The sequence below is a fragment of the Pseudophryne corroboree genome, chromosome 3 (genome assembly GCF_028390025.1).
Source record: "Pseudophryne corroboree isolate aPseCor3 chromosome 3, aPseCor3.hap2, whole genome shotgun sequence".
Classification (NCBI taxonomy): Eukaryota; Metazoa; Chordata; class Amphibia; order Anura; family Myobatrachidae; genus Pseudophryne; species Pseudophryne corroboree.
The window spans coordinates 572,984,861-573,002,609 of NC_086446.1; the positions used below are offsets into that span (position 1 = coordinate 572,984,861).

Consider the following 17,749-nt stretch of genomic DNA (forward strand, 5'->3'; position numbering starts at 1 on the left):
TAGGATAATGGTACCGCCACATAACTGGTCACCAGGACAAAATTTGGGCTACCTAGAATTGGCCGCAATCTTACGTATTTTTCCATTTCCACTATTTGTTTTTTATGTTAATGAGCAGATAATTTCCTTAAAGTAAAACCCTTCGTAGGGACTAAATCATGTTTTTATATTTCAGGTTTGCTCTGTATATGTTGTCTATTCCAGCTGCTTGTCGGCTAATATCCATTATTTTTTTCTCCTTTTTATCCCAATTAAGGAAATGCAAGCCCACGCTACATAAGATGCACTTCATACAACTTTCCTGCCACGTCAGATATGGCAAAGCAGTCCCAGGTTCCACTTGCTGCGGTTATTAAGCCTCTGGCAACATTACCATCCGATGAGGTAAGAATACATGGCTATTAATAGGTTTGTTCATTATATTGTTCTCCATTTCTGGTCTCCAAGGGTGTCTAAGCATAGAAGAAGCTGCCATTTTATGGACTAGTCAGTTTGCACTTTTTCTATTAATTTGGGATCATTGCATCATAAATATTATTTGTGAGGTACGTTAGGGAGGTCATTGGCTGCATGCTGTTACTGTACCTCCAAAATGGGACTGCTTTCATGATGACTAGGGACAGGCGCTATAACGAATAGTGAAGAAAATTGCGTGTTAATGTTGGAATAAATGCAGAAAACTTTTTTTTTTTTTTCCTACAAATGTAAAAAAAATTTTTTTTTTGTCTTTACTTATATTAACCACATTTTTAGAGGTTTTAACTTTGTGTATGTATATGTGTGTGTGTGTGTGTATGTATGTATATATATATATATATATGTCTTACTGCATGCATAGTGATTTCCTACTATTGTAAGGCTACGTGATAGTTTGGCTTTTCTGTGTCTCATCATTGTAATGTTGAAGCAGTGTGTGCTCATCTTTAGAACAGTGTTTAGTTCACTACGCTATGCAGTCACTGTGGTGGCCAGGAGCCATACTGGGTACAGTGCCTTGCTAAAGTATTCACCCCCTTGGCTTTTTACCTATTTTGTTACATTACAGCCTGTAATTTTTTATTTTTTTAATCTGAATTTTATGCGATGGATCTGCAGAAAATAGTCTAAGTTGGTAAAGTGAAATGAGAAAAATGTATATATAAAATAATTTTTATAAATAACATTTTTAAAATTGGCATATGTATTCATCCCCTTTGCTATGAAGCCCCTCAAAAGTTCTGGTGCAACCAATTACCTTCAGAAGTCACGTAATTAGTGAAATGAAGTCCACCTTTGTGCAATCTGTGACATGATCTGTCAGTATAAACACACCTTTTCTGAAAGGCCCCAGAGGCTGCAACACCACTAAGCAAGAGGCATCAAACCATGGAGACCAAGGAGCTCTCCAAACAAGTTGGGGACAAAGTTGTTGAGAAGTCTGGGTTGGGTTATAAAAAAAAATATCCACATCTTTGATGATCCTCCGGAGCAACATCAAATCCACCATCTTCAAATGGAAATAACATGGTACCAAAACAAACCTGCCAAGAGAGGGCCGACCACCAAAACTCACAGACCGCGCAAGGAGGGCATTAATCAGAGAGGCAGCACAGAGACCAAAGGTAACCCTGAAGGAGCTGCAGAGTTCCACAGCAGAGACTGGTGTATCTGCACATGTGACCACAATAAGCCGTTCACTCCATAGAGCTGGGCTTTATGGAAGAGTGGCCAGAAAAAAGCCATTACTTAGTGTTAAAAATAAGAAGGCACGTTTTAAGTTTGCCAAAAGGCATGTGGACGACTACCCAAATGTATGGAGGAAGGTGCTCTGGTCAGATGAGACTAAAATTTAACTTTTCGGCCACCAAGGAAAACACTATGTCTGGCGCAAAACCAACACATCCCATCACCTCAAGAACACCATCCCCACAGTGAAACATGATGGTGGCAGCATCATGCTGTGGCGATGTTTTTCAGCAGCAGGGTCTGGGAAACTGTTTTGAGTCGAGGGAAAGATGGATGGTGCTAAATACAGGGATATTCTTGAGCAAAACCTGTTTCAGTTCGCCTGTGATTTGAGGCTGGAACGGAGGTTCACCATCCAGCAGGACAATGACCCGAAGCATACTGCTAAAACAACACTCGAGTGGTTTAAGGGGAAACATTTTAAATGTGTTGGAATGGCCTAGTCAAAGCCCAGATCTCAAGCCAATTGAGAATCTGTGGTCAGATTTGAAGATTGCTGTTCACAAGCAGAAACCATCCAACATGAAGAAGCTGGAGCAGTTTTGCCTTGAGGAATGGGCAAAAATCCCAGTGGCAAGCTCATAGAGACTTATCCAAAGCGACTTGCAGCTATAATTGCCGCAAAAGGTGGCTTTACAAAGTACTGACTTTACGGGGGTGAATAGTTATGCATGCTGACGTTTTCTATTTTGTCCTATTTGTTGTTTGCGTCACAATAAAAAATAAAAAAAATCTTCAAAGTTATAGGCATGTTCTGTGAATGAAATTATGCAAAACGTCAAACAATCCATTTTAATTCCAGGTGGTGAGGCAACAAAACATGAAAAATGCAAAGGGGGGTGAATACTTTAGCAAGGCACTGTAGTTATTTGACAGATGGCGTTCACCTATGGAAGTACGCGTTGCAGAGTATGACCGCCATCTTTCATGCCCACTTATAAATTGAGAGCTATGGGTTATCCACAGACAGACCAGCAGTCAGAAAGTGGTTAAGTGAATAGTAAGTTAATTGTTAGGAGTACAGCAGCTTGCAATTTTATATGGACAGAACTAAAATATGGAGAAAATTCAATGTGTTGTATGCAGTACACTAGATGTTTGTTTTCCAGATAAGCCATTTATGTTGCATCTTGTAAGTTCTGAAAGAGAAAGTAAAAAGACTGATGCTACAATGTCTGAGTTCTATCTTTCTAGAGCTATATTTTGCTTGGAGGTGGCACCAGACCTGGAAGACCGAAGTTATGATAGTATTATTGGTGGGAGATTTAAAGTAGTGTCAGGGTGGAGTAGTGCCCCCACCTTCAACTTGATGATCAGTGGCAAAAACATCCATTGTGCTGATTATGTAATGCTAAAGGTGTGACCAAGGCCCAGACTGATTCATATGCAAGGTATGGAAATCAGTAGTGGCATAACAGTACTCAGAGTGGAATTGATAAGTGATCAGTTGCCCTTTTAGTGAATGCAGTGAAGCAGCTCAGTAGTATGAAGGAACGATGCATTATTTAGTGGTTACTAATAAAAAATGGGGATAATGATGTTAGTAATGATAGCTTGGAAAGTTAATAAGGTAAGGTTAACAATATGATGAATAAATTGGTTAATAAGTAGGTGACTGGGGGATTTAGTGTTAATGGTAGCAGTTTTGAGTGGCACATGACGGAGAACGTGAATAAAGAGGATATGAGGATTAGAGGTACGATAGTGTAATGGGAAAGAGTCTGGGTTCAGTAGGCAATGTGGATGCTGAGAAGGGGTGGACAGTATGGTGGCTAATCCCGGGATAGGAGCTTCCAATCCCGGGGATTTCAGGATTAGCCAGTCCCCTTTTATTTTCAATAGCGGGCATCGTTGAGCTTTTTTAGCAACTCGGACACTGGCCAGCTCCCTCTACCCCCCCGGCTGTGCGCATCTTGTCAGAGGTCACGCTGCGCAGCCGGATGTCAGCCGCGCGCGCCACTGGGACTGCCCACGCCTCACTGCAACACAGTCCTCCATACAGTATTCACAGCGCTTCACTTTTTCCACATTTTGTTATGTTACAGCCTTATTCCAAAATGAAATAAATCCATTCTTATCCCTCAAAATTCTACACACAATACCCCATAATAACATGAAAAAAGTTCTTTGAGGATTTTTGCAAATTTATTGAAAATCAAAAACTAAGAAATCACGTGTACTTTGTTGAAGCACCTTTGGCAGCAATTACAACCTCAAGTCTTTTTGACTACGATACCACAAGCTTGGCACACCTATCTTTGGCCAGTTTTGCCCATTCCTCTTTGCAGCATCTCTCAAGCTCCATCAGGTTGGATGGGAAGCGGCCGTGCACAGCCATTTTCAGATCTCTCCAGAGATTATCAATCGGATTCAAGTCTGGGCTCTGGCTGGGCCACTTAAGGACGTTCACAGAGTTGTCCTGAAGCCACTCCTTTGATATCTTGGCTGTGTGCTTAGGGTCGTTGTCCTGCTGAAAGATGAACCGTCGCCCCAGTCTGAGGTCAAGAGCGCTCTGGAGCAGATTTTCATCTAGGATGTGTCTGTACATGGCTGCATTCATCTTTCCCTCTATCCTGACTAGTCTCCCAGTTACTGCTGTTGAAAAACCTCCCCATAGAATGATGCTGCCACCACAATGCTTCACTGTAGGGATGGTATTGGCCTGGTGATGAGCAGTGCCTGGTTTCCTCCAAACATGACGACTGGCGGGGGGCGTGGCCTAGCGGGACATGGAGTAGCAGCTCGGCGTGAGTGCTCTCCGCTCTCATTCATCCGATTATAATATCCTGTGGGGTCCCCCCGAGCCCAATCTACCTTGTCTGGTGGGGGAAGGAGCCGAGCCGCCGGACGGGTGCTGACCGCGGAGGATTTGAGTGCCGCGTCTCCTCTCCCCATGCCTCCTAAGATGGCGCCGTGACTTCCGGTCCCGGCTCTCCAGTGCGCTCTTACAGTGTACGCCGCGCGGGACCCGTTCTCTCACTGGGAACTGCTGTACAAGCCTGCCGGAGCCTGCACACCACTCTCCCACACTAACCCAGCGCTGCTGTGAGCTGTAACACCCGCCACCCCCCCCCCCCCACCCCTGTGCTGCCTGTGTGCAACAGGACCTGGGGCTGCCTTGGGGCCCTATATGAACTAGGGGTCATGCTCCTTCTTTCTGGGTCCCTGCTGTACGCTCTCCTGGATCTGCTCTGGACTGTTATATGGTCTTATGAGGGGCTGTGATTATATCCTCCTGCTTTGAGTGTGTGCATACATTTATATCATTCTGGGCTCTACAATTTCTGTGCTGCTGACTGGTCTTCACTGAGCTACCGATCCTGATTTATTCTAATATATCTAAAAATGGTGAAGAATCACCACAAATGTTGCAGCCCGGCTTGCCCGGTACTCGCATACCCCTGGGAAGGCATGCAGCGTTGCCGGCTGGGGGTGGGGATACCCCTCCACCGGTGTCCCCTAGTCAATCATCCTCCTCTGGTGATGCTTCTGATGATGTGCTGCAAAAAGTGTTGGAAGCCCTAGCGGCTAGCGAATCCCATCTCTCTGACAAGATAGGCCAGGTACAGGCTGACCTGACCATAATCCATCACGATATCCAAAAGGTTAGAGAACGGGTCGGGGAAGTCGAGACCCGAACATCCACGCTGGAGGATAAGATCTCTCCGCTTAGCTCCCGAGTTATTGCCATTGATGGTCAGCTGTCCGATATAAAAGGCAAGATGCTGGATATGGAAGGCAGACTGAGGAGGAATAATGTCCGCTTTGTGGGGCTCCCGGAGAAGGAGGAGGGCAATGCCCCGGAGCAGTTCGTTGAATCTTGGCTGAAAAATTATTTTGGGGCTGACTCCTTTACACCTTTCTTCACAGTTGAACGGGCTCACAGAATCCCTCAGGCCGCTGCCGCCGGGTGCGCCACCGCGCACACTCATAGCGAAATTTCTCCATTACCGAGATCGGGATGCTGTTCTATCTCTGGCGCGCACCAAGGGTCCCCTGTTGTGGAATGGCTCCAAAATTTCCGTGTTTCCTGACTTTGCGCTGGAGGTGCAAATGGACCGTGCACAATTTGTTCTGATTAAAAGACGCCTCAGGGAACTTAATCTACAGTATGCAATGCTTTTTCCTTCTAGGCTAAGGGTTGTGGCAGACGGAGAAACAAAATTCTTTGCTACACCTCTGGACGCTGCCCTGTGGCTGGATCGATGGGCCCCGGCCAGGTGGGCGCTTGCTGATGATCCTTAATGCCTGATATATTCTTACGTTTAGGCTGGTATTTCTTGCTGATATCCGCATTGCAGGATGTTACCCGGATAATACTACATTGCCTTTGCTGATGTTTATTTTTTCACTTCACTGATATTTATATTTAGGGCTCGGGGTGGGGTCTCCTCACTTTTCTTAGGTGAGGGTGGGGGACCTACGCCTTTTGTCTTTGGGTCATTTTATTCATTGCCCTTTTATGTTGGTATAGTTTGTTTTTTCTTTGTTAAAGGGGAACAGTTTATTGGGATAAGGTATGCCTCAGTTCGGGCGGGTATACAGGGAGGGGGGGGGGGGGGCAGGACGGGAGGGATTGTATTTTGTTGTTTTTCTTTTTTCTTTTCTTGCATGTGTTGCAGACGCTATGGGTTCATTGATCATTTTAACTTCATCTAGTGTTGGTGCTGTTGGCCTGTCGAGGATACGCGGGACCGATCATATATTTTGTTTTGTCTTGACTTATGGTTTCTAATCAACTTAAATTTCTATCCTGGAATGTCCGGGGGCTGAACGATAAAGTCAAACATTCACTAGTGCTCAGTCACTTTAAACAATATGGTGCAGATATTATTTGCCTCTGGGAGACCCACCTGGTGGGGGCAAAAGTCCTGGCTCTTAAGAAACCATGGGTGGGCTGGGCTTACCACTCCACCCATACGTCGCATTCACGGGGTGTGTCAATTCTAGTTAGAAGATCGGTCCCGTTTGTCCTTGATCAGGTCCAATTGGACCAGTGGGGCAGATATGTTTTTCTAAAATGTCAAGTTTATTCTATGTCTTTGCTTATCCTGCCTGTTTATATACCACCCCCTTATCCCCCGGAGGTTCTCAGAAAGGCAGCCGAGTTTATCACGTTATATCCAAATGTTGTCATAGTTTGTCTTGGTGACTTTAATAACGTCATCGACCATGCTCTAGATAGAACTAGACAGTCCCCTGATGCTCTGGTGGTGCGCAGGAGGGACTTTGCGCTGTTGGTGGACAGTCTGGGCTTGGTCGATGCGTGGAGGGTCCGTCATCCTGGCATACGACAGTATACATGCTTTTCTCCTACCTACTTATCCTTCTCCAGGATAGATTTGGCCCTCACCTCTAAAGGCTTGCTGCCAAGGTTGGTTGATGTTCAGTATGCTACTAGGGGCATATCAGATCATTCCCCGGTAATTCTCTGTTTAGACATGGGAGATGTTAGGGGGGCACGGTTTTGGAGGTTTAATTCCTTTTGGCTGACTCAGATGGGCACCGGGCGGAGTTGGTGGAGATGTGGGAGGCCTTTTTGCTGGAAAATCAGGGCTCGGTGTCTGACACAGTTTTATGGGATGCCTTCAAGGCATATGTCCGTGGCACCCTGATCAAAACAGTGGCTGGCTTGAAATTTGGTTATGCCCAGGGTGAGCGTGACCTTGATTCAGGATGTAGGAGGCTGGAGCTGCAGTATATGGCTGATGGTCTTGACACTACGAGGGAGAGTTGGTTGCTTGCGCAGGCTGAATGGCATGATTGCTTGGCTGATAAGGCTAAGTACCGTCTACTTTATGCTCAACACACGTACTATGCAACGGGTGATAGGCCTGGTAGCTTTATGGCAACATTGGCGGATGCGGACAGGGCATCTAATACGGTGCTTGCAATTTGTACCAATGACAATGTGACTCATTTTAATACTCCCGATATCGTGGGGGACTTTGTAGATTACTATAGACGGCTGTATAGTTCTGGGCTTACTCACACTGAGACGGAAATAGAGATGTACTTAGCTGATATTCCATTACCCACGCTGTTCCAGGACGCAATAACGTTTTTGGACTCTCCCCTTAACGCTGACTGAGGTGGAATCCGCTGTTAACTCCTTTCCTGGAGGGAAGACCCCGGGTCTTGATGGAATGCCCCTGGAACTTTATAAAAAGCACTTACCAAACTCCTTGATATATAATAATTTAGTTGAGCAGGGGAGGCTGCCTGACTCTATGGCTGAGGCCCTAATTATAGTTCTCCTTAAGCCGGATAAAGAGGCCCTAATTATAGTTCTCCTTAAGCCGGATAAAGACCCAACACGGGTCGAATCTTATCGTCCGATTTCCTTGTTAACAACTGACGTTAAAATTTTAGCTAAAGTACTAGCGACAAGGCTTAGCACTGTGATTCTACAATTGATACATGAGGACCAATCAGGGTTCATGCCGGGCCGGTCCACTTTACCTAATCTACGTAGACTCTATATGCGTCTCCAGGCCCCTCACGAGGGGTCCTGCTCCTCAGCTATAGTTTCCCTGGATGCTGCTAAGGCGTTTGATTCTGTGGAGTGGGGCTTCTTGTGGGGGACGCTGGATCGATTTGGTATTGGACCTATTTTTAAAAAGTGAGTCCTACTGCTTTATTATGCACCCCAGGCTAGGGTTTCTGTTAACGGCCACATATCCTCCACTTTCTCTCTACAGAGAGGGACGAGACAGGGTTGCCCGTTGTCCCCGATCCTATTTGCTCTGGCCATAGAGCCTCTGGCCTGTATTGTTAGATCCTCCTCGCGGGTGGCGGGCTTCCGGTTGGGTGGCAGGACAGACAAAATTGCTCTTTATGCAGACAATATTCTGTTGTTTGTACCTGATTACTTTACCACTATGCCTCATATCTTGGAAGTAATTGACACTTTTGGGGGATTCTCTGGTTTGTCCATCAACTGGGACAAGTCCTGTGTCCTTCCGCTTAGAGGCATCTGTCCTGTCTGCCCTCCCGGGGACCTGCCGCTTCGCTGGGTGGACTCCTTTAAATACCTGGGGATATGGGTTACCAACCGGTCCTCGCAATTTATTGATCTGAATATACGCCCACAAATGGACTATCTACGGTCTCGTGTCAGGGTGTGGAGTAAACTGCCACTTACTGTTACGGGTAGGATAAACCTAATTAAAATGGTTGTATTACCTAAAATGCTGTATGTCCTCCAACATTCCCCTGTCTGTCTCCCCCAGAGATTATTTGGTATCATAGATGGTCTCTTGTCCTCACTGGTTTGATCCAACCGTAGAGCTCGGATTAAACTAGATATTCTAACTAGACCTCGGGACTCGGGTGGTCTGGCCCTTCCTAAAATTAGATTCTATTACTTAGCGGCTCAGTTATTCCATCTAATTCCTTGGGTCTCTGACTCGTCTGGGGATTTATTAATCTCTACTGTATTACTAGCATCTAAAATCAATTTGTCACCCCTCCAGCTCCTACTTGGTGACAATGTTGCACTCCTTAAGATGCCATTGGTTAAACAAGCGATTATGGTGTGGAGGCAGATACATTCTATGTTGGGGGAGGGATGGGATCCTGACACCCCATTGATGCACACTCGTGCTCTCACTCATTTCACGTCCCTACAAATGGGATCGGTGTGGGGATGCTGGGGTGTTTGTTCCCTCAATCAGTTGTACTCCTCGGGCACGTTTATTTCTTTTGGACAAATGCAGACTGAGTTTAATATTACCCGCATCCTATTATTATAGATATATTCAGCTTCGCCACGCCTGCGCGTCTCAGTTTAGTGCTGCTCCACCTCTCCTTCAGAAGTCACCGGTTCACCTGCTCCTGACTGATACTCTAGGCTCCGGGACTGTTTCTGCTCTCTACTCCGCTCTGCTCGGTGCCCATCACTCTGACAGTCTCTCATACCTTAAATCTAAATAGGAGGCTGATTTGGGACCGGTCTCCCTAGATGTATGGGAGGAGGCCTTGGGGACTTCAAGTACCGCTACCACCTCGGCTCGTTTTCAACAGATACACTTGTTTATATTACACCAAGTCTACATTACTCCCACCCGTCTTGTCAACATAGGGGGACGGAGTGACTCTAGGTGCCCGAAGTGTGCCTCTCTTGACGGTACCTTCTGGCATCTATTGTGGGCCTGTCCAGTGGTGCAGGACTTTTGGCAGGCGGTGATACGGATAATAGCCTCTACGGGAATCCCCTTTGACGTGTTTACCCCCCTTGTGTGTATCCTTGGAGTCATAGATGAGGAGATATTGGATGCTCATTCTAGAAGATATATTCTTAATTTATGCGCTTTGGCCAAAGTATTGATAGCACGCTCCTGGATGGCGACTGCGGGCCCTGAGATTAATAAATGGATCCCGTTAGTGAACTCTGTTGTGTCCCATGAAAAGTTTGTTTACATTTCTAGGAAAGCCCCGGATAAATTTTACAAGATATGGGATAGGTGGTTATCGTCCCCACTATACCAGTGTACCCGAGCTTCTGCCTCGCATTGATATCTGGTCACTTCATGTACCACCATTGTATGAACAAATGAAAAAACACTTGTTATGTATAACTTGTAGCTGTTTGCAACTTTATTCATGTTGTTCTGGTGATGCATACAACATTCGTTGTTGTTTTTTTTCTCTGTGTACACACAGTGCATACCTTTTTATTCAATGTTATGGTTTGTCTGTTTGTCTGGAAAAATCAATAAAAACTTATTGAATTTAAAAAAAAAAAAAAAAACATGACGCCTGGCATTCACGCCAAAGAGTTTAATCTTAATCTCATCAGACCAGAGAATTTTGTTGCTCATGGCCTGAGAGTCCACCAGGTGCATTTTGGCAAACTGCAGGTGGGCTGCCATGTGCTTTTTACTAAGGAGTGGCTTACGTCTGGCTACTATACCATACAGGCCTGATTGGTGGATTGCTGCAGAGATGGTTGTCCTTCTGGAAGGTTCTCCTCTCTCCACAGAGGAATACTGTAGCTCTGACCGAGTGACCATTGGGTTCTTGGTCACCTCCTTGACTAGGGCCCTTCTCCCCCGATCAATCAGTTTAGACGGCCGGCCAGCTCTAGGAAGAGTCCTGTTGGATCCAAACTTCTTCCGTTTATGGATGATGTAGGCCACTGTGCTCATTAAAACCTTCAAAGCAGCAGATATTTTTCTGTACCCTTCCCTAGATTTGTGCCACGAGACAATCCTGTTGGAGGTCTACAGACCATTCATTTTGACTTCATGCTTTGTTTGTGCTCAGACATGCAATGTCAAGTGTGGGACCTTATATAGACAGGTGTGTGTGCCTTTCCAAATCACGTCCAATCAACTGAATTTACCACAGGTGGACTCCAATTAAGCTGTAGGAACATCTCAAGGATGATCAGTGGAGACAGGATGCACCTGAGCTCAATTTTGAGCTTCATGGCAAAGGCTGTGAATACTTATGTACATGTGATTTCTACGTTTTTTTAAACGTCCTAGTGGATGCTGGGAACTCCGTAAGGACCATGGGGAATAGCGGCTCCGCAGGAGACTGGGCACAACTAAAGAAAGCTTTTGGACTACCTGGTGTGCACTGGCTCCTCCCACTATGACCCTCCTCCAGACCTCAGTTAGAATCTTGTGCCCGGCTGAGCTGGATGCACACTAGGGGCTCTCCTGAGCTCCTAGAAAAGAAAGTATATTTCTCTAACGTCCTAAGTGGATGCTGGGGACTCAGTCAGGACCATGGGGTTTAGCGGCTCCGCAGGAGACAGGGCACAATAATAAAAGCTTTAGGATCAGGTGGTGTGCACTGGCTCCTCCCCCTATGACCCTCCTCCAAGCCTCAGTTAGATTCTTGTGCCCGGCCGAGAAGGGTGCAATCTAGGTGGCTCTCCTGAGCTGCTTAGAATAAAAGTTTAAGTTAGGTTTTTTATTTTCAGTGAGTCCTGCTGGCAACAGGCTCACTGCTACGAGGGACTTAGGGGAGAGAAGTAAACTCACCTGCGTGCAGGATGGATTTGCTTCTTAGGCTACTGGACACCATTAGCTCCAGATTGAGTCGGAACACAGGTCTCACCCTGGGGTTCGTCCCGGAGCCGTGCCGCCGACCCCCTTGCAGATGCCGAAGTTGAAGAGGTCCAGAGGTCCAGAAACAGGCGGCAGAAGACTTTCAGTCTTCATAAGGTAGCGCACAGCACTGCAGCTGTGCGCCATTGTTGTCAGCACACTTCATACCGGCGGTCACTGAGGGTGCAGGGCGCTGGGGGGGGTGCCCTGGGCAGCAATGTATTATACCTTTTTATGGCTAAAATACATCACATATAGCCCTTGAGACTATATGGATGTATTTAACCCCTGCCAGATCTCACAAACTCCGGGAGAAGAGCCCGCCGTTTTAGGGGGCGGGGCCTATTCTCCTCAGCACACGGCGCCATTTTCCTGCTCAGCTCTGCTGTGAGGAAGGCTCCCAGGCTCTCCCCTGCACTGCACTACAGAAACAGGGTTAAAACAGAGAGGGGGGGCACTTATTTGGCGATATGATTACATATGTGAAAATGCTATAAGGGAAAACACTTGTATAAGGGGTTGTCCCTGTATAATTATAGCGTTTTGGTGTGTGCTGGCAAACTCTCCCTCTGTCTCCCCAAAGGGCTAGTGGGGTCCTGTCCTCTATCAGAGCATTCCCTGTGTGTGTGCTGTGTGTCGGTACGTGTGTGTCGACATGTAGGAGGACGATGTTGGTGAGGAGGCGGAGCAAATTGCCTGTATTGGTGATATCGCTCTCTAGGGAGTCGACACCGGAATGGATGGCTTATTTAGGAATTACGTGATAATGTCAACACGATGCAAGGTCGGTTGACGACATGAGACGGCCGGCAAACAAATTAGTACCTGTCCAGGCGTCTCAGACACCGTCAAGGGCTTGTAAAAACGCCCATTTACCTCAGTGGTCGACACAGACACGGACACTGACTTCAGTGTCGACGGTGAAGAAACAAACGTATTTTCCTTTAGGGCCACACGTTACATGTTAAGGGCAATGAAGGAGGTGTTACATATTTCTGATACTACAAGTACCACAAATAAGGGTATTATGTAGGGTGGGAATAATCTACTTGTAGTTTTTCCTGAATCAGATAAATTAAAGTGTGTGATGATACGTGGGTTCCCTCCGATAGAAAATTATTGGAGGTATACCCTTTCCCGCCAGAAGTGAGGGCGAGTTGGGAAACACACCTTAGGGTGGATAAGGCGCTCACACGCTTATAAAAACAAGTGGCGTTACCGTCTCCAGATACGGCCGCCCTCAAGGAGCCAGCTGATAGGAAGCTGAAAAATATCCTAAAAAGTATATACACACATACTGGTGTTATACTACGACCAGCAATCGCCTCAGCCTGGATGTGCAGCGCTGGGGGGGGGCTTGGTCGGATTTCCTGACTGAAAATATTGATACCCTTGACAGGAACAATATTTTATTGACTATAGAGCATTTTAAGGATGCATTTCTATATATGCGAGATGCGCAGAGGGATATTTGCATTCTGGCATCAAGAGTAGATGTGATGTCCATATCTGCCAGACGATGTTTATAGACACGACAGTGGTCAGGTGATGCAGATTCCAGACGGCACATGGAAGTATTGCCGTATAAAGGGGCGGTCCATCGGACCTGGTGGCCATGGCAACAGCTGGAAAATCCACTTTTGTTACCCCAAGTCACATCTCAGCAGAAAAGGACACAGTCTTTTCAGTCTCAGTCCTTTCGTACCCATAAAGGCAGACGGGCAAAAGGCCAGTCATATCTGCCCAGGGTTAGAGGAAAGGGAAGAAGACTGCAGCAGGCAGCCCATTCCCAGGAACAGAAGTCCTCCACAGCTTCTGCCAAGTCCGCAGCATGACGCTGGGGCCATACAAGCGGACTCAGGTGCGGTGGGGGGTCATCTCAAGAGTTTCAGCACGCAGTGGGCTCACTCGCAAGTGGACTCCTGGATCCTACACGTAGTATCCCAGGTGTACATTGGAAATTCGAGACGTCTTCCCCTCACAAGTTCCTGAAGTCTGCTTTACCAACGTCTCCCTCCGACAGGGAGGCAGTATTGGGAAAAAATTCACAGGCTGTATTCCCAGCAGGTGATAATCAAAGTACCCCTCCTACAACAAGGGAAGGGGTATTATTCCACACTATATTGTGGTACTGAAGCCAAACGGCTCGGTGAGATCTAAAAGATTTGAACAATTACATACAAGGGTTCAAATCAAGATGGAGTCACTCAGAGCAGTGATAGCGAACCAGGACGATATGGTGTCACTGGATATCAGGGACGCTTACCTACATGTCCAAATTTTGCCCTTCTCATCAAGGGTATCTCAGGTTCGTGGTACAGAACTGTCACTATCAGTTCAGACGCTGCCGTTTGGATTGTCCACGGCACCCCGGGTCTTTACCATGGTAATGGCCGAAATGATGATTCTTCCTAAAAGAAATATGGACGCTTTCCTGATAAGGGTAAGGTCCAGAGAACAGTTGGCGGTCGGAGTAGCACTATCTCAAGTAGTTCTACGACAGCACGAGTGGATTCTAAATATTCCAAAATCGCAGCTTTTTCAGACGACACGTCTAATGTTCCTAGGAATGATTCTGGACACAGTCCAGAAAAGGATGTTTTCTCCCGGAGAAGAAGGCCAGGGAGTTATCCGAGCTAGTCAGGAACCTCCTAAAACCAGGAAAAGTATCAGTGCATCATTGCACAAGGGTCCTGTGAAAAATGGTGGTTTCTTACAAAGCGATCCCATTCGGTAGATTTCACGCAAGAACCTTTCAGTGGAATCTGCTGGGAAAATGGTCCGGATCGCATCTTCAGATGCATCAGCGGATAACCCTGTCTCCAAGGACAAGGGTGTTTTCTTCTGCGGTGGCTGCAGAGTGCTCATCTATGAAAGGGCCGCAGATTCGACATTCAGGACTGGGTCCTGGTGACCACGGATGCCAGCCTGAGTGGCTGGGGAGCAGTCACACAAGGAAAAAAATTTCCAGGGAGTGTGATCAAGTCTGGAGACTTCTCTCCACATAAATATACTGGAGCTAAGGGCAATTTACAAGGCTCTAAGCTTAGCAAGACCTCTGCTTCAAGGTCAGCCGGTATTGATCCAGTGGGACAACATCACGGCAGTCGCCCACGTAAACAGACAGGGCGGCACATGAAGCAGGAGGAAAATGGCAGAAACTGCAAGGATTCTTCGCTGGGCGAAAAATCATGTGATAACACTCTCAGCAGTGTTAATTCCGGGAGTGGAAAACTGGGAAGCAGACTTCCTCAGCAGGCATAACCTCCACCCGGGAGAGTGGGGACTTCAGCGGGAAGTCTTCCACATGATTGTAAACCGTTGGGAAAAACCAAAGGTGGACATGATGGCGTCCCGCCTGAACAAAAAACTAGACAGATATTGCGCCAGGTCAAGGGACCCTCAGGCAATAGCGGTGGACGCTCTGGTAACACTGTGGGTGTACCAGTCAGGGTATGTGTTCCCTCCTATGCATCTCATACCAAAAGTACTGAGAATCATAAGAAGGAGATGAGTAAGAACGATACTCGTGGTTCCGGATGGGTCAAGAGGGACTTGGTACCCGGAACTTCAAGAGATGCTCACGGAAGAACCGTGGCCTCTACCTTTAAGAGAGGACCTGCTCCAGCAGGGGCCTTGTCTGTTCCAAGACTTACCGCGGCTGCGTTTGACGGCATGGCAGTTGAACGCCGGATCCTGAAAGGGCATTCCAGATGAAGTCATCCCTACCCTGGTCGAAGCCAGGAAGGATGTAATCGCAAAACATTTTCACCGCATTGGGCGAAAATATGTTGCGTGGTGTGAGGCCAAGAAGGTCCCTACAGAGGAATTCCAACTGGGTCGTTTCCTACATTTCCTGAAAACAGGACTGTCTATGGGCCTAAAATTAGGGTCCATTAAGGTTCAAATTTCGACCCTGTCGAATTTCTTCCAGAAAGAACTGGCTTCAGTGCCTGAAGTTCAGACGTTTGTAAAAGGGGTACTGCATATACAGCCTCCTTTTGTGCCCCCAGTGGCACCTTGGGATCTCAATGTTGTTTTGAGTTTCCTAAAGTCACATTGGTTTGATCCACTCACCACTGTGGAATTAAAATATTTCACATGGAAGGTGAAAATTCTATTAGCCCTGGCTTCAGCCAGGCGTGTGTCAGAATGGGCGGCTTTATCATATAAAAGCCCTTACTTAATTTTTTATTCTGACAGGGCAGAATTGAGGACTCGTCCTCAATTTCTCCTTAAGGTGTTTTCTGTTTTTCACATGAACCAACCTATTGTGGTACCTGCGGCTACTAGGGACTTGGAGGACTCCAAGTTACTTAACGTTGTCAGGGCCCTGAAAATATATGTTTCCAGGACGACTGGAGTCAGAAAATCTGACTCGCTGTTTAGCCTGTATGCACCCAACAAGATGGGTGTTCCTGCTTCTAAGCAGACGATTGCTCGCTGGATTTGTAGTACAATTCAGCTTGCACATTCTGTGGCAGCCTTACCACAGCCAAAATCAGTAAAAGCCCATTCCACAAGGAAGTGGGCTCATCTTGGGCGGCTGCCCGAGGGGTCTCGGCTTTACAACTTTGCCGAGCTGCTACTTGGTCAGGGGCACACCCTGACTGAGGAGGACCTGGAGTTCTCACATTCGGTGCTGCAGAGTCATCCGCACTCTCCCGCCCGTTTGGGAGCTTTGGTATAATCCCCATGGTCCTGACGGAGTCCCCAGCATCCACTTAGGACGTTAGAGAAAATAAGAATTTACTTACCGATAATTCTATTTCTCGTAGTCCGTAGTGGATGCTGGGCGCCCATCCCAAGTGCGGATTGTCTGCAATACTTGTACGTAGTTATTGTTACAAAAATCGGGTTATTCTTGTTGTGAGCCATCTTTTCAGAGGCTCCTTCGTTGTTATCATACTGTTAACTGGGTTCAGATCACAGGTTGTACGGTGTGATTGGTGTGGCTGGTATGAGTCTTACCCGGGATTCAATATCCTTCCTTATTATGCATGCTCGTCCGGGCACAGTATCCTAACTGAGGCTTGGAGGAGGGTCATAGGGGGAGGAGCCAGTGCACACCACCTGATCCTAAAGCTTTTATTATTGTGCCCTGTCTCCTGCGGAGCTGCTAAACCCCATGGTCCTGACGGAGTCCCCAGCATCCACTACGGACTACGAGAAATAGAATTATCGGTAAGTAAATTCTTATTTTTAGGTTTTTTATTTTCAGTGAGATCTGCTGGCAACAGACTCACTGCTACGAGGGACTAAGGGGAGAAGAAGCGAACCTACCTGATTGGAGCTAATTTGGGCTTCTTAGGCTACTGGACACCATTAGCTCCAGAGGGATAGAACACAGGACCCGACCTCGATCGTTCGGTCCCGGAGCCGCGACGCCGTCCCCCTTACAGAGCCAGAAGCATGAAGATGGTCCTGAAAATCGGCGGCAGAAGACTTCGGTCTTCAACAAGGTAGCGCACAGCACTGCAGCTGTGCGCCATTGCTCCTCATGCACACCTCACACTCCGGTCACTGATGGGTGCAGGGCGCTGGGGGGGGCGCCCTGAGCAGCAATATTAACACCTTGTCTGGCAAAATAAGCACAATATATAGTCCTAGAGGCTATATATGTGTAAAATACCCCTGCCAGGATCCATAAAAAAGCGGGAGAAAAGTCAGCCGAAAAAGGGGCGGGGCTATCTCCCTCAGCACACTGGCGCCATTTTCTCTTCACAGTGCAGCTGGAAGACAGCTCCCCAGGCTCTCCCCTGTAGTTTTCAGGCTCAAAGGGTTAAAAAGAGAGGGGGGGGCACTAAATTTAGGCGCAAATCTGTGTATTATAGCAGCTATAAGGGAAAAAATCACTGTGGGTAGTGTGAATCCCTGCATTATATAGCGCTCTGGTGTGTGCTGGCATACTCTCTCTCTGTCTCCCCAAAGGACTTTGTGGGGTCCTGTCCTCAGTCAGAGCA

General features: G+C 47.0%; 1 protein-coding gene across 7 annotated transcripts in view; it reads left to right on the forward strand.

Moving 5' to 3' along the window:
- The window catches only part of SEC24C (SEC24 homolog C, COPII coat complex component), a 275,660-nt gene that overhangs the window by 220,581 nt on the left and 37,330 nt on the right, over positions 1-17,749 (forward strand). For all 7 annotated transcript variants that reach the window (XM_063961335.1, XM_063961334.1, XM_063961337.1 and 4 more), the window contains one exon: positions 257-384. In XM_063961335.1, coding sequence (XP_063817405.1) covers positions 257-384 — 128 coding nt within the window. The remainder of the gene's footprint in view (positions 1-256; positions 385-17,749) is intronic.